Source organism: Manis pentadactyla, chromosome 9 (assembly GCF_030020395.1).
Source record: "Manis pentadactyla isolate mManPen7 chromosome 9, mManPen7.hap1, whole genome shotgun sequence".
NCBI classification, from domain to species: domain Eukaryota; kingdom Metazoa; phylum Chordata; class Mammalia; order Pholidota; family Manidae; genus Manis; species Manis pentadactyla.
Genome location: NC_080027.1, coordinates 95062948 through 95085489, shown reverse-complemented (window position 1 = coordinate 95085489; position 22542 = coordinate 95062948). Strand labels below are relative to the sequence as shown.

Genomic DNA, 22542 nt, shown 5'->3' with positions numbered 1-22542 from the left:
AAGTGTAGTTGCCATCAGTCAACATAAAAAGATATTACAGTATTATTACTGATATTTTCTATGTTGTACTTTCATCTCCATGGCTAATTTATTTTATAACTGGATGTTTGGGCCATTTTATCCCCTTTACCTATAGGAAATTTCATATATTGCCTAAAAGTGTCATCAGGTAATTCTTACATTGACTAAAACTGTCATTTCAGCAAACATTCAAATATATTTTAAGATTATTATGCTTTTGCTATGACTTTAAAAGGATGATAATACTTTACCTCAAAAACTTCAACTGGGATTCCAGGATTTCACTCTTTTCTTGGTAAGTAAGTTTTAGCCTCTCCTTTAGAAAAGAAAAAATATGTACATTTTCTCCATGTCCTATGCTTTAAAATCAAATTTTAATAATATAAAACTCAATTTTTTCTTTTTATCCAAGAGGAAATGTGTCATCTTAGAAAACACTTTCCCTAGTCCACACCAAATTTTCCATTTTTATTGAGTGTATGCCTGCAAAGGACTACTAAGTCATAAAAAGGCGATTACTGAAAAAATATTTTTTGAAATTGTATACATGAGGTCTTACTGTTAAAAGTGTAAGGTCCAGGAGGGCAAGGGTCAGATCTTACTGGACTCCCCCATTGTGACTGCTGCATATTTGACATACAGTAAATATGTGCTGAATGAATAATAAAAGGAAAGTTATAAATCACATGATGATAGACCAAACTGAATACTATCTACAAGCCTCTGTTAGTATCTGATTATTCCTTCATTCAACAAATGTTTATTGTTATCAAGGATGAAGATGCCTCTAACCTTAGGAGCTTCTATTATTAGGAAGGAAAGGAGAAACAGATGAACAATTTCAATGATGTATAATTCACTCTAGTGAGGAATACAGAAAGTTAAATGAAATCAGAGAGGCAGGAAATTGTAATTCAACCAAAGATAACTAAAGAAGGCTTCATAGAGGAGGTGTTAAGACTTAAAGGACGATTTCCAATTGAGCAAAAGGCACATAGGCTGGAGAAGGCACACTATATATTTGGCCAGTAAGTAGATCTGTATTGCTAGAATGTAAAATACTAGGTGGAATGGTAAAAAAGAGATGGGTTGAATAGGTAAGGCTGGGTCATGAAAATAATAAAAATATTAAGACCTTTATCTAGACAAGTTACATAGTTTCCATATAGCAGAGGCACTGGGTGAACACTGAAAACTTTATATCTGACTGGAATCTTAAATCACTCTGAAGTATGGAAATAGAAGACCAATAAAGAGTGACCACAAATATATCGGTGAGAGACAAGCACATGAATACGAACAACCAAGATGTGAGAATCAGAAATAAAGAATTTAGTGTATATATATATATACAAATGGACAGAATTTTATGACTGAGTACACGAGGGACAAAGACATTAAAAATAATCCTGGGCTTCTGACTTGAGCAACCAGGTAAATGCTGATGCTAAAGATTTTTGAGACTGATAAAAGGAGGTGAAATGGAATCATAAAAATATTCAGGAAATTCAAAGGAAGGCAGGAAAAAAGGAAAAGAGGGACAGAATAATAGATGGGAAAAAAAAGAAGTCAAATAGCAAAACAGTAGATTTAAACCCAAGTGTATAAATAATCACATTAAAAGGCAGATAGTATTAGGTTGAGTAAAAAAGCAAAACTCAGTTATATGTTGTCTATAAGAAACCCATACTACATCTACAGGTACAAATATATTAAAAGTAAAAGGATAGGAAAAAATATACCATGCTAACACTAATCAAAAGAAAGTGGGAGTCAGTCAAAATATGAAAACCATGTGTTTTTCTCTATACCAGCAATGAGGACTTAGAAAAATGAACACTTTATATATATATATAAAATATAATTTATGATAACAGCAAAAATAATCTAGGAATAACTCTACATAAAAGTGCACAATAGAGGCGGAGCCAAGATGGCGGCGTGAGTAGAGCAGCGGAAATCTCCTACCAAAACCACATATATCTATGAAAATATAACAAAGACAACCCTTCCTAGAATAAAGACCAGAGGACACAGGACAATATCCAGACCACATTCGCACCTGAGAGAACCCAGCGCATTGCAAAGGGGGTAAGATACAAGCCCCTGCCCGGTGGGAGCCGAGCGCCCCTCCCCCCAGCTCCCGGAGGGAGAAGAATAGGCAGAGCAGGAGGGAGACGGAGCACAGGACTGCCGAACACCCAGCCCCAGTCATCCGGGCCAGAGCGCAGACACAGTAGGTGCCCAGGGGGCCCTGGATGCTAGGGAAACCGGGCGGCAAGAACACTGAGCGGGCACCGGAGGCTGGGTGACATAGGACATAAGAAAAGCGAGTGACAATCTTTTTTTTTCTTGCCATTTTGATATGGCGACCGCTTTTTGGAAGTCTTAAAGGGATAGGGCCCCCAATACTAGGGAAACAGGGCAGCAAGAACAGTGAGCGGGCACCGGTGGCCTGGTGCCGGAGGACACCAAAAAAGTGCGCGACCATATATATATATATTTTTTTGGTGTTTTGCTCTGGCTAGCGCTTCTTGGAAGTCTTAAAGGGATAGGGCCCCCAATACTAGGGAAACAGGGAAGCAAGACCGGTGAGCAGATGCCTGAGGCTGGCGCAGGAGAATAAAGAAAAACGAGCGGCCACTTTTTTTTTTTTTTTAATTTTTTTTTTTTTGTGGTCGTTGTTTTGTTTTGGCGGGTGCTTTTTGGAAGTCTTAATGGGGCAGGGTGGGACACTTAATCCAGAGGTAGGGAATCCGGGGATCTCTGGGCACCCTAAACCCTGGGCTGCAGGGAGCAGGGAGGCCCCTTACGGAGATAAATAGCCTCTAGGCCGCTCCCCCTCCAATGCGACTCCACCACTTTGGAGTAGCTGCCCGAGCCAGGCCACGCCCACAGCAACAGTGGAGATAAACTCCATAGCAGCCCGGCAGGAAGCAGAAACCCTGTCTGCGCGCAGCTGCGCAGCACAAGCCACTAGAGGTCGCTGTTCTCCCAGGAGAGAAGGGCCACAAACAAACAAGAAAGGAAGTTCTTTCAGCCGTCACTCATCCCAGCTCTGCAAACTATTCCTATCACCATGAAAAGGCAAAGCTACAGGCAGACAAAGATCACAGAGCCAACACCAGAGAAGGAGACAGACCTAACCAGTCCTCCTGACAAAGAATTCAAAATAAGAATCATAAACATGCTGACAGAGATGCAGAGAAATACGCAAGAGAAATGGGATGAAGTCCGGAGGGAGTTCACAGATGCCAGAAAGGAGATCGCAGAAATGAAACAAACTCTGGAAGGGTTTATAAGCAGAATGGATAGGATGCAAGAGGCCATTGATGGAATTGAAACCAGCGAACATGAACGCATAGAAGCTGACATAGAGAGAGATAAAAGGATCTCCAGGAATGAAACAATGTTAAGAGAACAGTGTGACCAATCCAAAAGGAACAATATCCGTATTATAGGGGTTCCAGAAGAAGAAGAGAGAGGAAAAGAGATGGAAAGGATCTTAGAAGAAATAATTGCTAAAAACTTCCCCAAACTGGGGGAGGAAATAATCAAACAGACCACGGAAATACACAGAACCCCCAACAGAAAGGATCCAAGGAGGAAAACACCAAGACACATAATAATTAAAATGGCAAAGATCAAGGACAAAGAAAGAGTTTTAAAGGCAGCTAGAGAGAAAAAGGTCACCTATAAAGGAAAACTCATCAGGCTAACATCAGACTTCTTGACAGAAACCCTACAGGCCACAAGAGGAAGGCATGATATATTTAATACAATGAAACAGAAGGGCCTTGAACCAAGGATACTGTATCCAGCACGACTATTATTCAAATATGACGGTGGGATTAAACAATTACCAGACAAACAAAAGCTGAGGGAATCTGCTTCCCACAAACCACCTCTACAGAACATCTTACAGGAACTGCTCTAGATGGGAGCACTCCTAGAAAGAGCACAGCACAAAACACCCAACATATGAAGAATCGAGGAGGAGGAATAAGAAGGGAGAGAAGAAAAGAATCTCCAGACAGTATATATAACAGCTCAATAAGCGAGCTAAGTTAGGCAGTAAGATACTAAAGAGGCTAACCCTGAACCTTTGGTAACCACGAATTTAAAGCCTGCAATGGCAATAAGTACATATCTTCCAATAGTCACCCTAAATGTTAATGGGCTGAATGCACCAATCAAAAGACATAGAGCAATAGAATGGATAAAAAAGCAAGACCCATCTATATGCTGCTTACAAGAAACTCACATCAAACCCAAAGACATGTACAGACTAAAAGTCAAGGGATGGAAAAACATATTTCAAGTAAACAACAGCGAGAAGAAAGCAGGTGTTGCAGTACTAATATCAGACAAAATAGACTTCAAAACAAAGAAAGTAACAAGAGATAAAGAAGGACACTACATAATGATAAAGGGCTCAGTCCAACAAGAGGATATAACCATTCTAAATATATATGCACCCAACACAGGAGCACCACAATATGTGAAAGAAATACTAACAGAACTAAAGGGGGAAATAGACTGCAATGCATTCATTCTAGGAGACTTCAACACACCACTCACCCCAAAGGATAGATCCACTGGGCAGAAAATAAGTTAAGGACACGGAAGCACTGAACAACACAGTAGAGCAGATGGACCTAATAGACATCTATAGAACTCTACATCCAAAAGCAACAGGATATACATTCTTCTCAAGTGCACATGGAACATTCTCCAGAATAGACCACATACTAGGCCACAAAAAGAGCCTCAGAAAATTCCAAAAGATTGAAATCCTACCAACCAACTTTTCAGACCACAAAGGCATAAAACTAGAAATAAACTGTACAAAGAAAGCAAAGAGGCTCACAAACACATGGAGGCTTAACAACACGCTCCTAAATAATCAATGGATCAGTGACCAAATCAAAATGGAGATCCAGCAATATGTGGAAACAAATGACAACAACAACACTAAGCCCCAACTTCTGTGGGATACAGCAAAAGCAGTCTTAAGAGGAAAGTATATAGTAATCCAGGCATATTTAAAAAAGGAAGAACAATCCCAAAAGAATGATCTAATGTCACAATTATCAAAATTGGAAAAAGAGGAACAAATGAGGCCTAAGGTCAGCAGAAGGAGGGACATAATAAAGATCAGAGAAGAAATAAATAAAATTGAGAAGAATAAAACAATAGCAAAAATCAATGAAACCAAGAGCTGGTTCTTCGAGAAAATAAACAACATAGATAAGCCTCTAGCCAGACTTACTAAGAGAAAAAGAGAGTCAACACACATCAACAGAATCAGAAGCGAGAAAGGAAAAATCACAACGGACCCCACAGAAATACAAAGAATTATTAGAGAATACTACGAAAACCTATATGGTAACAAACTGGAAAACCTAGGTGAAATGGACAACTTCCTAGAAAAATTCAACCTTCCATGACTGGCCCAGAAAGAAACAGAAAATTTAAACAGACCAATTACCAGCAACGAAATTGAATCAGCAATCAAAAAACTACCCAAGAACAAAACCACCAGGCCAGATGGATTTACCTCAGAATTTTATCAGACATACAGAGAAGACATAATACCCATTCTCCTTAAAGTTTTCCAAAAAATAAAACAGGAGGGAATACTCCCAAACTCATTCTATGAAGCCAACAACACCCTAATACAAAAACCAGGCAAAGACCTCACCAAAAAACAAAAACTACAGAACAATATCACTGATGAACGTAGATGCAAAAATACTCAACAAAATATTAGCAAACCGAATTCAAAAATACATCAAAAGGATCATACACCATGACCAAGTGGGATTCATCCCAGGGATGCAAGGATGGTACAACATTCAAAAGTCCATCAACATCATCCACCACATCAACAAAAAGAAAGACAAAAACCACATGATCATCTCCATAGATGCTGAAAAAGCATTTGACAAAGTTCAACATCCATTCATGATAAAAACTCTCAGCAAAATGGGAATAGAGGGCAAGTACCTCAACATAATAAAGGTCATCTATGATAAACCCACAGCCAACATTATACTGAACACCGAGAAGCTGAAAGCATTTCCTCTGAGATTGGGAACTAGACAGGGATGCCCACTCTCTGCACTGTTATTTAACATAGTACTGGAGGTCCTAGCCACCGCAATCAGACAAAACAAAGAAATACAAGGAATCCAGATTGGTAAAGAAGAAGTTAAACTGTCACTATTTGCAGATGACATGATACTGTACATAAAAAACCCTAAAGACTCCACCCCAAAACTAGTAGAACTGACATCGGAATGCAGCAAAGTTGCAGGATAAAAAATCAACACACAGAAATCTGTGGTTTTCCTATACACTAACAATGAACCAACAGAAAGAGAAATCAGGAAAACAACTCCATTCACAATTGCATCAAAAAAAATAAAATACCTAGAGATAAACCTAACCAAGGAAGTGAAAGACTTATACTCTGAAAACTACAAGTCACTCTAAAGAGAAATTAAAGGGGACACTAACAGATGGAAACTCATCCCATGCTTGTGGCTAGGAAGAATTAATATCATCAAAATGGCTATCCTGCCCAAAGCAATATACAGATTTGATGCAATCCCTATGAAACTATCAGCAACATTCTTCAATGAACTGGGACAAATAATTCAAAAATTCATATGGAAGCACCAAAGACCCCAAATAGCCAAAGCAATCCTGAGAAAGAAGAATAAAGTAGGGGGGATCTCACTCCCCAACTTCAAGCTCTACTATAAAGCCATAGTAATCAAGACAATTTGGTACTGGCACAAGAGCAGAGCCACAGACCAATGGAACAGACTGGAGAATCCAGACATTAACCCAGACATATATGGTCAATTAATATTTGATAAAGGAGCCATGGACATACAAAGGCGAAATGACAAGTCTCTTCAACAGGTGGTGCTGGCAAAACTGGACAGCTACATGTAGGAGAATGAAACTGGACCATTGTCTAACCCCATATACAAAAGTAAACTCAAAATGGATCAAAGACCTGAATGTAAGTCATGAAACCATTAAACTCTTGGAAGAAAACATAGGCAAAAACCTCTTAGACATAAACATGAGTGACCTCTTCTTGAACATATCTCCCCGGGCAAGGAAAACAACAGCAAAAATGAATAAGTGGGACTATATTAAGCTGAAAAGCTTCTGTACTGCAAAAGACACCATCAATAGAACAAAAAGGAACCCTACAGTATGGGAGAATATATTTGAAAATGACGCATCCAATAAAGGCTTGACGTCCAGAATATATAAAGAGCTCACACGCCTCAACAGACAAAAAACAAATAACCCAATTAAAAAATGGGCAGAGGAACTGAACAGACAGTTTTCCAAAAAAGAAATACAGATGGCCAACAGACACGTGAAAAGATGCTCCACATCGCTAATTATCAGAGAAATGCAAATTAAAACTACAATGAGGTATCACCTCACACCAGTAAGGATGGCTGCCATCCAAAAGACAGAGAACAACAAATGTTGGCGAGGCTGTGGAGAAAGGGGAACCCTCCTACACTGCTGGTGGGAATGTAAGTTAGTTCAACCATTGTGGAAAGCAGTATGGAGGTACATCAAAATGCTCAAAACAGGATTACAATTTGACCCATAAATTGCACTCCTAGGAATTTACCCTAAGAATGCAGCAATCAAGTATGAGAAATATCAGTGCACCCCTATGTTTATTGCAGCACTATTTATAATAGCCAAGAATTGGAAGCAACCTAAATGTCCATCGATAGATGAATGGATAAAGAAGATGTGGTACATATACACAATGGAATACTACTCAGCCATAAGAAAAGGGCAAATCCAACCATTTGCAGCAACATGGATGGAGCTGGAGGGTATTATGCTCAGTGAAACAAGCCAAGCGGAGAAAGAGAAATACCAAATGATTTCACTTATCTGTGGAATATAAGAACAAAGGAAAAACTGAAGGAACAAAACAGCAGCAGAATCACAGAACTCAAGAATGGACTAACAGGTACCAAAGGGAAAGGGACTGGGGAGGATGGGTGGGTAGGGAGGGATAAGGGGGGGGAGAAGTAGGGGGGTATTAAGATTAGCATGCATGGGGGGGAGGAGAAAAGGGAGGGCTGTACAACACAGAGAAGGCAAGTAGGGATTCTACAACATTTTGCTATGCTGATGGACAGTGATTGTAAAGGGGTTTATAGGGGGGACCTGGTATAGGGGAGAGCCTAGTAAACATAATATTCATCATGTAAGTGTAGATTAGTGATACCAAAAAACAAAAAAAAAAGGGCAGTTCCTGTGTGGTAACCTCCAATGAGTTCTACACAAGAGTATAAAGGGCATATAAAAGTGTAGGCAAAGGGTCTGTTTGTGTTTATACAGAGGATCAAAGCCTAATTGGGCTACCCCAAAAGTGAACTAAGATACGATATGAAAAAGAACTTCCAACATCAGCACTCTCTGGAAGACTCATGCCAGAAGATGATCATCAAAAAACCCCAACAAAGATCCACGCACTGCTACAGCTGTAGATGCACTCATCCCACCAGTTCCTGGACTTGTCATGGGAATGAGGAAGGAGATATCTAAGCTGGCCTGTGCATACAGTAAAACAACAAATTTGACTGGATCTATACTGTTGGAAGTCTATCAAGAATTAGGAGAAGTGCAAATTGTAGCGCTCCAAAATCTTACAACTACAGACTATTTACTGTTAAAAGAACATAAGGGATGTGAACATTTCCCAGGAATGGGTTGCTTTAATTTGTCTGATTTCTCTCAGACTGTTCAAGTTCAGTTGGACAATATCCACCATATCATAGATAAGTTTTCACAAATGCCTAAGGTGCCTAACTGGTTTTCTTGGTTTCACTGGTAATTACAGGTATGCTTTGGTTATGTAAGTATACTCCTATTATGTTAATGTGTGTGCGCAATTTAAGTAGTAGCTTAAAACCTATACATTCTGAAGTTACTCTACAAGAAGATATGTCAAAGAAATAATCAATCTTCCCAGGTTTTCTGCCACCTGCTACTTCTATAGCTTTTCTTCTTCCTTCCTAATTACAACCCTTAAATAGAATTCGTGGCTCATATCAAATTTACCGAGTATCATAATTCTTCCAAGTGGTAAAGATACTTCAAGACAAATGCTGGGCATAGAAGCTACAGGGCATAAATATGCAAAGAAATAAAAAGCTAACCATTTCAAACAATAAGGCTTCTCTCTCACTTACCAACTTTACATTTCCCTGTATGGCCCCGGAAGATGACTGGTTAGCCAGAGACGGGTAAGATTCCTCAAGGGAGGAACAACCTAAGACAGGCACAGTCACAGGGGGGTCATCAGGTGAGAAATTGGGGATCAACAGAGGTGAGGCTTAGAACCTCACCCCCCCTGTTCTGAGAGAAATCTTCTGCATACGTGGATGTTTTATTGCCCTTGTCTAGCTTGGATTAACACATAGTCTACAGGCACACACTTGATCATCTACATTTGCTCTCTTACAACACTAAACTATGTTTTCTACCTTTATCTTGTATCTACCTACCACTTCAGCATTTTATTAAAAATAATAATAATAAAGAGAGAAATGTGGTATCCACATATAAATCAAGTATAAAAATCAAATGACTATTCATATTTGAACTGACTGTTTATAGTTCATAATGCATGAGCAAAACCGAAGGTTTCTGTGATGGCTGCCCTTGTACTGTTCACCATGTAAGAACTTATTCACTATGTAAGAATTTGTTCTCCATGTAAGAACTTGTTTGTTATGCCTCAGAAGATTGGAGACTGACGAAAATTAGGCTTGGGGTGGATTAATGATTGTGCATTGAGCATTGACTCCCCTATACAGAATTTTATTGTTGTTAAGAACCATTTGATCAATAAATATGAGAGATGCCCTCACAAAAAAAAAAAAAGTGCACAATACCTTTATGCAAAACTGTAAAAAGTTAATTGACAAAAATTAAAGATGACCTAAATAAATGGACTGATATGTAAGTTTAAAGGATTAGATGATGTAATACCATAAAGATATCTGTTCTCCTCCAACTGACCTATAGCTTAAAGACAATCTCAATCAAAACTCCATAATGGCTTTTTGGAACTTGACAAATTAATTCTAAAATGCATCTGGAAATGCAAAAGCCAGAAATATTCAGGACGCTCTTGAGGACAAAGAACAATGTTGCATAGTGCCATACCAATCAAGAAAGGACAGCAGTAGCACAAAAACCAAGGGAATAAAACACAGAGCCCAGACCTCTATATATATATATACACCTGATTTATGATAAAGGTGGCAGACAAAGGGCTGTCTTTTCAACAAATTGGTGCTGGGATATATAACTGTATGGGAAAAGAACAAAATGTGAACCCCTACACTTCACATCATATACAAAAATAAATGCCAGGTAGACCTGGGGTAGGGAGACACTTTTTATATAGGACACCAAAAACACTAACAATAAAGGAGGAAAACTGATAAATTGGACCACCTTAAAATTAAGAAATTCTAGTTATGAAAGAAAGAAAGGAAAAAAACTATCAAGAGAGTTAGAAGGTAAGCCCCAGACTGGGAAAATACAACCAGATACAACAGATACAACCAACAAAGGGCTTTTACCCAGAATACATAAGGAAGTTCAAAAAACAATGTCAGATAATTCCAAATAATGAGTAGGATATTTGAACAAGCACCTCACAAAAGAGAACATCAAATGACCAATAAGTTTATGAGAAGATACTCCACATGGATAGTCAGAGAAATGAAATGAAAATCACAGTGAGACAGCACAGCAAGCCCACCAGTAAAACTGACAACACAATGTTGGAAGGATATGGAGCAATGGTATCACTCATGCTGCTGGTAGAAATGAAAACTGATAAAACCATCTTGGAAAAGTTGCCCCTAACATATACATAAACATAGCCTCAGAAGAACAATCACACTCCAAGGTACATCTGAACATAAATGTATGTAATGTACACCAATAGAGATATGGTTCACAGCAGCCATATTCACAACAGGACCAAGTGGAAACAACACAAATATCCATCAACAGAACAAATAAATGAGTTGTAGTATATTCATACAGTAGACCTACCAGTGATAAAGTGAACAAACTTCTGCCACATGCAACAATGTGTAGGAATCTAACAAATATAATGTCTAACAAAATGAGCCAGACATGAAAAATACATTCTATGTGGCACTATTTATATAATGTTTAAAAAATCAGCAGATACCAACAAGAGTGTTTAGGGATCTTGCTTAGGCAGTTTTCATGGACATCCTGATGGTGATTAGCTACCACTAAGTCGGAGAATTAGGGGCAGTGATTGGGGGCTGAGTATGAAGAGGGCTTCTGGGACATGGCAGAATTACACATTTCAAGGGTGACAATCATCTGGGTGTTCATTTGGAGATATATGATTAAGCTGTAAATTTTTGTTTTGCAAAATTCTCTGACAGAAGAGAGAAATTCATTCTCACATGGGAAAAAGAAGACTGGATGCATGTAATGAGGGCAGATAGAATGTGAGGGGGCATTTGAACTAAGAATTGTGGGCTAGAAACATTTTGGTAGGAGGATGATAAAATGGAAACATTTTAGGTAGGGGATGACTGCAAAAAACAAAGCTAGTTATTCAAACAGAAATTGAAGTGGGTAGTAAGTTTGTGCAGCAGTAAGTAGTGAACAGCCCGTGTGCCTAATGGCCAATGCTTGTAAGAGTGATGGACTGAGAGGTGAGTCTGGAAAGGTGGTTTGAGGCAAACGGTAGAAAGCTCATGAGATTGGCATTTTCCAACAGGCAGTAGGCAGCTGGCAAAGATTATTCAGCTGGAAAAAAACTACACAATTTTTGTCTTTCAGATTTTTTTAAAGAAAAGTAACTCTCCTAAATAGTAGGGATAAAGCTTAGATTAGGGACTGAGAAAGGGGAAGGAGATTGGGGCCAGAAAGAGCCTTTAGGAAACAATAACAATTAACACCTAGAGATGATAACGACAGCTGAACGGCGGAGTCATTTCACCTTCCCCCAGAACACTCCATTTCCGTTGTTATTTTTACATTTACATCATTGTTGATCAATTCTGCTATGTCAAATTTAATGCAAAGAAGACTTAAGCGAAAGGAAGGAAAAAAAGGTCTGTTACACAGATCTTGATCTTAAAATTATTTTACTCTTTTGGGAGATGTAGACATTCAAAAGCAGCTGTGTATAAGGGCAATTTAGAAAGCCACAAGCATGCCTAGAGAAGACACATGCTCAGAACAGTCCTGAGCAGAAGACTTTACGCTTTCACTCAGGGCTAATCTCTAGGCTCAGAGAAAACCTAGCTAAATGGTGGAGAAATGCCACATCACAGAGTCAGTCTACCAAGACTGAGAAAGGTGGTTGTTCTGGTTTTTTGTTTTATTTTGTTTTGTTTTGTTTTGTTTCATATGTGTGTGTGTGTGTCTGAGCTCCTGACATTTAAGCAAATCTCTGTCAAACATAGGTGAACATGAGCTAATGAAATAGACACCTGTGATCACACAAGGCAAACAACAGTCTTTACAAAATAGTTTGGAAAGGTCTCAAACAAAAGGACAATAAAGCCTTCAACAATAAAAAAGATAGAAAACCTTGGGGCAAATGGAATATCTGATTTCTAGAATTACCATGGTGCAGTAGTTCAGTTCAATGCCCAATTCTCGACAACAAAAATCACAAAGCATACAAAGAAACAGGAAAGCATGGCTCACAAAGGAACAGGATGACAGAAACCATCTTAAGAATCCATATACATCCCACATATGGTCAATTAATATACGATAAAGGAGCCATGGATATACAATGCGGAAATGACAGCCTCTTCAACAGCTGGTGTTGGCAAAACTGGACAGGTATATGCAAGAGAATGAAACTGGATTATTGTTTAACCCCATACACAAAAGTAAACTCGAAATGGATTAAAGACTTGAATGTAAGTCATGAAACCATAAAACCCTTAGAAGACAACATAGGCAAACATCTCTTGAATATAAGCACGAGCAACTTCTTCCTGAATGCATCTCCTCGAGCAAGGGAAAAAAAGCAAAAATGAACTCATGGGACTACATCAAACTACAAAGTTTCTGTACAGCAAAGGACACCATCAACAGAACAAAAAGGCATCCTACAGTATGGGAGAATATATTTGTAAATGACATATCCGACAAGGGGTTAACATTCAAAATATATAAAGAACTTACACACATCAACACCCAAAAAGCAAATAACCTGATTAACAAATGGGCAGAGGATATAAAGAGACAGTTCTCCAAAGAAGAAATTCAGATGGCCAAAAGACACATGAAAAGATGCTCCACATCACTAATCATCAGGGAAATGCAAATTAAAACCACAATGAGATACCACCTCACACCAGTAACGATGGCCCACATAGAAAAGACTAAGAACAACAAATGCTGACAAGGATGCAGAGAAAGGGGAACCCTCCTACACTGTTAGTGGGAATGTAAGCTAGTTCAACTATTGTGGAAAGCAATTTGGAGGTTCCTCAAAAAACTAAAAATAGAAATACCATTTGACTCAGGAATACCACTTCTTGGAATTTACCCAAAGAATTTAATTTCTCAGATTCAAAAAGACATATGCACCCCTATGTTTATAACAGCACTTTTTACAATAGCCAAGATATGGAAGCGACCTAAGTGTCCATCAGTAGATGAATGGATAAAGAAGATGTGGTACATATATATACACAATGGAATACTATTTGGCCATAAGAAAGAAACAAATCCTACCATTTGCAACAACATGGATGGAGCTGGAGGACATTATGCTCAGTGAAATAAGCCAGGCGGAGAAAGACAAATGCCAAATGATTTCTCTCATTTGTGAAGTATAACAATGAAGCAAAACTGAAGGAACAGAATAGCAGCAGACTTGGAGACTCCAAGAAGTAACTAGTGGTTACCAAAGAGAGGGGTATGGGAGGGCAGGTGGGGAGGGAGGGAGAAGGGGATTGAGGGGTATTATGTTTAGTACACATGGTGTGGGGGATCACGGGAGAACAGTTTAGTACAGAGAAGGCACATAGTGGATCTGTGGCATCTTACTACACTGATGGACAGTGACTGCATTGGGGTATGGGTGGGGTCTTGATAATATGGGTAAATGTAGTAACCACATTGTTTTTTCTTGTGAAACCTTCATAAGAGTGTATATCAATCATACCTTAATAAAAATAAGAAAAAAGAATCCATAGACATCAGACTTACTAGACAGAAACTTAAAACAATTATCTTAAATATATTCGAAGTGTTAAGAGAAACATGAATAAAGAACTAACAGAAATCAGGAAAACAAATCATAAAAAGGAGCTAGACAGAAATTCTGGAGCTGAAAAGTAAAATAATGGAAATGAAAAATTCACTAAAGGGATTCACAAGCAGATTTGAACAGCAGAACAAAGAATCAACGAACTTGAAGATAGGAAAATTGAAATTACTGAGGCTAAGAAGCAGAAAGAAAAAAGAATGAAGAATTACCATATGATCCAATAATTCCATATCAGGGTATATACCCATAAGAATTAAAAGCAGGGACTCAAACAGATACCTGTGCATAGATGGTCATAGCTGCCTTATTCATAAGAGCCAAAAGATAGAAACAGCTCAAAGTCCATCAACAGAAAATGAAATATGAATATTTAAAAAGGGATGAAATTATGATACATGTTACAACACAGAAACATTATGCTAAATTAAATATGCTAGAACACAAAAGGAGAAATATTGTTTAATTCTACTTATGTCTGGTACCTGGAGTAGACAAATTCATAGAGACAGAAAGAGGAGGTTACTAGGTATTAGAGAGAAAAGGGTATAGGAGTTATTGTTCAATGGGTATAGAGCCTTTTTGGGATGATGAAAAAACTGGAAATGGATAATGCTGATGGTTGCACAACACTGTGAATGTACTTAATGCAAATGAGTTATAACTTAAAACAGTTAACTGGCAAATTTTTAAACAGCTAAAAGGGAAATTTGTTTCCCTTGCCCAAGGAAATGTGTTCAGTTCAAAAAATTTTAATTTTTAAATTTTTTAGATTTAAATTTTTTTAATTTTAAAAGATTTTAAAATTGAAATTCTGTGATGAAAAGAATAAAAAAGCTAAATTTGGTATGTATATTTACCACAATAAGAAAGTACAAAAAAAGTTGATGAATAAGAGAAAAGCACCCAAATACGCACTAGTTCGAGCTTCCATTTATCACCCTCCTCAGCAGATGCAGCTTTGATAGTATCTGCATTGCCATGGGAAAGTGGTCTCTTGGCAGCTTCATCCACCCCAGAGTCTTCACCTGTTGTAATCCAAGAATTCTGCATGTTTCCCTGAAATGAAGTGCACCAGTAATTGCAATCAACATTTAACTTTTACATCAACATGCATGTTTTACAATGGAATACCGATTCTGTGAGGAAAGGAATAAAAAAGCAGATGATTTTAAACTACAAATCAAGAAAAATTTCACATGCTCAGGCTATTAGGGTCATATTCCACAACAAGTGTTATAAAGTCAAATTCCTTCAGGAACAGGCAATAAAGTAAATGAGCAAAGAGGGCTAGATGTTGTACTCAACAAATTGTCTCTTACTTCTCTGAAGACATATACTTTTTTTTTTTTAATCAAATGTACAGCACAGTGGTTCAACTGTCCTTCTCCCCCCACCCCAGCCCACTCCCCTCTTGGTAACCACTAGTCACTTCTCAGTGTCTGTGAGTCTATTGCTCTTTTGTACCTTCTGTTTTGCTTTGTTTTTATATTCCACAAATAAGTGAAATCATATGGTATTTGTCTTTCTCCGCCTGACTTATTTCACTGAGCATAATACCCTCTAGATCCACCCATGTTGCTGCAAATGGAAGGATTTCTTTTCTTTTCATGGCTGAATAATATTCCACCATGTATATGTACCCTCTCTTTGTCCATTCATCTATTGATGGACACTTAGATTATTTCCATATCTTGTCTATTGCAAACAGTACAGTGCTAAACATAGGGGCGCATATATCTTTTTGAGTCAGGGATTTTGTTTCTTCAGGTAAATTCCTAGGAGTAGAATTACTGGGTCAAATAGTATTTTTATTTTTATTTTTTTGAGGAACCTCCATACTGCTTTCCACAGTGGTTGCACCAATTTGCAGTGTCACTAATAGTGCTGAAGGGTTCCTATTTCTCTGCATCCGCCCAGCATTAGTTATTTCTTGTCTTTTGGATAGTGGCCATCCTAACTGGTGTGAGGTGTTATCTCATTGTGTTTTTAATTTGCATTTTCCTGATAATTACCAATGTGGAGCATCTTTTCATGTGCCTGTTGGCCACTTATATTTCTTCTTTGGAGAACTGTCTCTTCAGGTCCTATGTCCATTATTTGATTGGGTTATTTGTTTTTTTGGGTGTTGAGATATATGAGTTCTCTATATATTTTAGATGTTAATACCTTATCAGATGAGTCATTTATGAATATATTCTCCCATGCTGTAGGATGCCTTTTTGTTCTGCTGATGGTGACCTTTGCTGTACAGAAGCTTTTTAGTATGACATAGTCCCATTTGTTCATCTCTTATTTGGTTTCCCTTGCCCAAGTAGATGTATTCAGGAAAAAACTGCTCATGTTTATATTCAAGAGATTTTTGCCTATGTTTTCTTCTAAGAGTTTTATGGTTTCATGACTTACATTCAGGTCTTTGACCCATTTTTAGTTTACTTTTGTATATGGAGTTAAACAATAATCCAGTTTCATTCCCTTACATGTAGCTGTCCAGTTTTGCCAACACCAGCTGTTGAAGAGGCTGTCATTTTCCCATTGTATATTCATGGCTCCTTTATCGTATATTAATTGACCATATATGCTTGGGTTTATATCTGGGCTCTCTATTCTGATCTATTCATCTATGGTTCTACTCTTGTGCCAGTACCAAATTGTCTTGATTACTGTGGCTTTGTAGTAGAGCTTGAAGTCAGGGAGTGTAATCCCCTCAGCTTTATTCTTCCTTCTCAAGATTGCTTTGGCTATTTGGGCAGGGGCTGTTGTGCTTTCATATGAATTTTAGAACTGTTTGTTCTAGTTCATTGAAGAATGCCATCAGTATTTTGATAGGGATTCCACTGAATCTGTAGATTGCATTAGGCAGGATGGCCATTTTTACAATATTAATTCTTCCTACCCATGAGCATGGGATGTATTTCCATTTATTGGTGTCTTCTTTAATTTATCTCATGAGTTTCTTGTAGTTTTCAGGGTATAGGTCTTTCACCTTATTGGTAAGGTTTATTCCTAGGTAGTTTATTCTTTTTTTCATGCAATTGTGAATGGAATTGTTTTCCTGATTTCTCTTTCTTCTAGTTCATCATTAGTATACAGGAATGCAACAGATTTCTGTGTATTAATTCTATAACCTGCAACTCTGCTGAATTCAGTTATTAGATCTAGTAGTTTTCTGGTGGATTCCTTAGGGTTTTCTATGTATAATAACATGTCATCCCCAAACAGTAAGAGTTTAACTTCTTCCTTACCAATTTGGATGCCTTTCATCTCTTTGTGTTGTCTAATTGCTGTGGCTAAGACCTCCAGTACTATGTTCAATAAAAGTGGGGAGAGTGGGCATCCTTGTCTTGTTCCCAATCTTAGAGGAACAGCTTTCAGCTTTTCACTGTTAAGTATGATGTTGGCTGTGGGTCTGTCATATATGGCCCTTATTATGTTGAGGTATGTACCCTCTATAACCATTTTGTTGAGAGTTTTTATCATGAATGGAAGTTGAATTTTGTCAAATGCTTTTTCAGCATCTATTGAAATGATCATTTGGTTTTAATTCTTCTTTTTGTTAATGTGGTGTGTGATATCGACGGATTTTTTAATATTGTACCATCTTTGCATCTCTGGAATAATTCTCACTTGGTCATGATGGACGATCTCTTTGATGTATTTTTGGATTTTTGCATCTATGTTCATGGATACTGGCCTGTAATTTTCTTTTATTGTGTTGGAAGACATACACTCTTGAAATACATAGCCCTGTCCTGGTTTGTCTTTCATTTCCCACATTGTATAAAGGCATGACTAACAATAATAACTGTTAACACATACTGTATTTACTATGTGCCAGACACTGTTAATGTGCTTTACATATATTAACTCATTTAATCATTATGACAACTCTCTAAGTTTCATTATCTCCATTTTATAGGTGAGGAAACTGACTCACACAGAGTAACTTACTAAGAGTCACAGAGGGAGGAAGTAGCTAATCAGTGAATCAGTGATACAGCTAGGATCTGAATTCCTGCCCATCTGGTTTCAGAGTCATGCCTGAAACCATTGTGTTCTTCTGCCTTTCCAGAAAATGGTTTGCCTTCAGTAAGAAGAAGTGCATGGTGATAAATAGACAGTACTGACATGCAGCCTGAATGGCAGGGATTCAGAAAGGAGTGGAAGGGACCATGGCAAACCATCCAAAAGCAGCAACCACTACTCAGATCTAGTCAATTGCTGCCATGTGTGAAGGCAAACTCATATATTACAATTTTTTTCTAAAAAGATAAGCCAGATATCTGGTTCTTCATTTGAAGTACCATTAAATATCAGAAAGTTCAAAGTTCATCAAACAAACAAAACATATCTACAGAGCAAATCTAGTATATCTGTTGATGGTTTGCTACCGCTGGCAAACTTTCAACATTCAATGAAATACACAGCCCAAAGATCTAGATAATTTATATTCCCAGCAGGGCAATACTTAGATGTATAAATACTTATATTAATTTAATTAAAGAAATAATTACTGAACTCTTGCTAAGGGCCACGGGTTATGGTAGTACTTATAAGAGAGGACAGGCCCCCAGACACAGAACTATACTGCAGTGTCATATCATGCTAGAATGGGGAAAACTGCATTCATACAAATTAGTATTGAGATTCTATTCCACATTTTTCCAGAAGTACAGTTAATACAAACATTTGGGTATAATACCTACTATGTTCAGGACATTATGCTAATAGCTTGGAGGGTAAAAATGAGCAAGACCAATCTTATCCTCAAAAAGTTTAATAAGAGACAATCAAATTTCAATTTAATCAGGTAAGTGCTAAGGCAGAGGTTTGGATGGGGGACTATGCCAGAACAGAGGAGGGACACTAAGAGAAATCAGAGATTCATGGTTTTCTGGAGAAGTTTTGACACTGGTGTCATATTTTAAGGAGAATAAGTGTTAAGTTAGATTGGAAGGGAATGGCAGGAGGAGAGAACATTATGAGAAAAGTCCCAGAGGTGTGAAAGAGCTGGTGATTGCAGGGCACTAGGGCACTTCTGCATTACTAGAGGTTGAACACAAGGCAATCAATGGATATGGGAAGGTGAAGCCAGAGAGTTAAACATGGATCAGGAAAATGTGGCATAAGAAGCATGAACTTGGTTCTGTGTGTAAGAACAAATTTCTCAAGATCTGATTGCACTCAAAGTTGCCTTTGAGAGCAATGGAGGGTGGCACTAATTTCTTAAAAAGAAATTGGAGAAGGCATGTAGAGCACTGGCTTATGATATAAAATAGTGGCATTCTTGGCAAAGAAGTGCTAGTCTAATTGACACTTTGTTTTTTTACAGATGGCTTTTAAAAATATGAATGGTATTTGACCAATTTAAAAAATCTAATTACATTTCCACATCCCTAAAGGTCACTGAAAAATCTTTGCTTTCTTAATTAAGGGAAGGGGTTGGTAGCAGAAGGGATGGGAGTAGATAAAGAAAGAAATGGCTCATAAATTTTCGACTTTTAAAATCTCTTACATTTCTGAATGAATACATGTGCTAAAATTTCCAATAAAAAGCATATTTTAATTTTATTATAATTTTTTGAACTCTTAAGGAAGTCTTTCATGAAGAGAAATTTTGTAAGAAGGCAAAGTGATGGAAAATGAAGATGGAAATGAAATCTCCATTGAATGGTTTTAGTTTTTAAAAAATTATCTTGCTTGTTCAATTGCTTGTCATAAACCAGGCTAAAAGCTAAAAACCATGTAGGCTACCACCATCCAAGTGCAAGGCCAAAACTCAGAAACAATAACACGGAGCCTCTTCTCTTCTCAGGGTAATCTTCTATCCCATGGCAAAGACAGTTTGGTTCAGTATTGACAAGCTATTCCTAATTTATGCAGAAAAGCAGTACAATTCAAAGCTAGGTGGAAGGAATGAGGGAATCTGACAGTGCCATGTTTGAGTCCTAGCTTTGCCATTTTCTAGCTTTGTGACTTTAGACCATTTACTTCAGTTACTTAACTGCTGTGTACCTTCATTTACTCATCTGAAAATAAACGTAATAACATGTTTGTTATTGGTGGCTATTGTAAAGCTGAAATAATATAAATAAAGTTCTCAATACCATGCCTGGCACATCATAGCCATGTAGTCACCAAAAATTTTAATTACTGCTATAAACTATTTTAATTATTTTTCAAAGAAAGTATTAAGGTATAATGAAAGAAATCTATATTCAAATCTGCCAATAAAGATGGCTTCCTCCTAAAACTGGATACAATTAGAAAATTTAATTGGCGCAACTAATCCTGAGAGAGCAACAAGAAAGAGGACAGCGTCAGACTGCACACACCTGGAGAAAAGAGCAGACCTCAGCGAACAGGGTAACATACCAGAGCTGTGCCTCTGCAGGACCCGAGCCCCTCCCCCACCCCAGCTCACCAGTGGGAGGAAGAGAAACAGAGTAGGGAGGGAGTGGAAGGCTTGTGACTGCTGAATACGTAGCTCCAGAGATTTGCGCCGGGAGCACAAACCTATATTTCATGGTGCTTTCATGAGACTCACAAGACTACTGGGTTGGAAAGTTAATACAGGAAGTTCCTGGGGAGACTGGGATTCCGGCTGCTTGTGGAAAGCAGGGATCCATATCTGCCTGCTCTGGGACATAAACATACCTGTGTGACCGGCCCACTGGCTCAAGCAGTGGAGACAGGCACAGCAGCCAGGAGGCGGGGAACAGCTCTTTCCTCCCCACAGGCACCAGTACTGCTCCCCTGCGACCCCTGACATTGCTTCAGGGGCTGAGAAGCTTCAGAATAGAGCTTCTGGACACTAGAGGGCACCATATACAAACATGAAACGCCAAAGGAACCTTGTCCAGAGTAAAATTATTAATACAACGCCCAATAAAGATTTAAATGATATGGACCTCGTGACTCTTCCTGAAAGGGAGTTCAAAATAAAAATAATCAACTTTCTAATGGAGGTACGGAAAGACATCGAAGAACTCAGGAATGAATTCAGGTCAGAGATCCAATCGTTGAAGAGCACGATGGAGGGTATTAAAAGCAGGTTGGATATGGTGGAGGAGACAAAAAATGAAATAGAAACTAGAGAAGAGGAATACAAAGAAGCTGAGGCACAGAGAGAAAAAAGAATCTCTAAAAAATGAAAGAATATTAAGAGAACTGTGTGACCAATCCAAGCAGAACAATACTCGCATTATAGGGATACCAGAAGAAGTGAGAGAGAAAGTGATAGAAAGTGTCTTTGAGGAGGTAGTTGCTGAAAACTTCCCCAATTGGGGGAAGAAGATGGTCTCTCAGGCCATGGAGATCCACAGATCTCCCAACACAAGGGACCCAAGGAAGACAACACCAAGACACATAGTAATTAAAATGGCAAAGATCAAGGATAAGGAGAGACTGTTAAAAGCAGCCAGAGGCAGAAATTAGAGCACATACAAAGGAAAGCCCATCAGGCTAACATCAGACTTCTCAGCAGAAACCTTACAGGCCAGAAGGGAGTGGCATGATGTATTTAATGCCATGAAGCGGAAGGGCCTGGAACTAAGATTATGTTATCCGGCAAGATTATCATTTAAATTTGAAGGATGGATTAAATAATTTCCAGATAAGCAAAAGTTGAGAGAGTTTACCTCCCACAAACCATCTCTGCAGTCTATTCGGAGGGACTGCTATAGATGGAAGTATTCCTAAGGTTGGTTAGCTGTCACCAGAGGTAGTAAAACCACAGTAGGGAGGGTGGAGCAGCTGATTGTGAGGCAACTGCAAAATCAAATTGACTATCCCCAAAGTCAATCAAGGGATAGACAAAAAGTATAGAATTTGATACCTAATATATAAAGAATAAAGGAGGAAGAAAAAGGAGAAGAAAGAAAATAACCTTTAGATTGTGTTTGTAACAGCATACTAAGTGAGTTAAGTTAGACTCTTAGATAGTAAGGAAAGTAACCTGGAACCTTTGGTAACCACAAATCTAAAGCCTGAAATGGCAATAAGTACATACCTATCGATAATCACCCTAAATGTGAATGGACTGAATGCACAAATTAAAAGACACAGAGTCACTGAATGGATAAAAAACAAGACACATCTATATGCTGCTTAAAAGAGACTCACCTCAAACACAAAGACATGCACAGACTGAAAGTCAA

General features: G+C 38.2%; 1 protein-coding gene across 3 annotated transcripts in view; it reads right to left on the bottom strand.

Annotated features, from left to right (window-relative positions):
* The window catches only part of SDCCAG8 (SHH signaling and ciliogenesis regulator SDCCAG8), a 275300-nt gene that overhangs the window by 206189 nt on the left and 46569 nt on the right, over positions 1-22542 (bottom strand). For all 3 annotated transcript variants that reach the window (XM_057507849.1, XM_057507847.1, XM_057507848.1), the window contains exons 6-7: positions 15302-15442; positions 273-337 (exon numbers count right to left, since the gene is read on the bottom strand). In XM_057507849.1, the coding sequence (XP_057363832.1) occupies positions 273-337; positions 15302-15442 (206 nt within the window). The remainder of the gene's footprint in view (positions 1-272; positions 338-15301; positions 15443-22542) is intronic.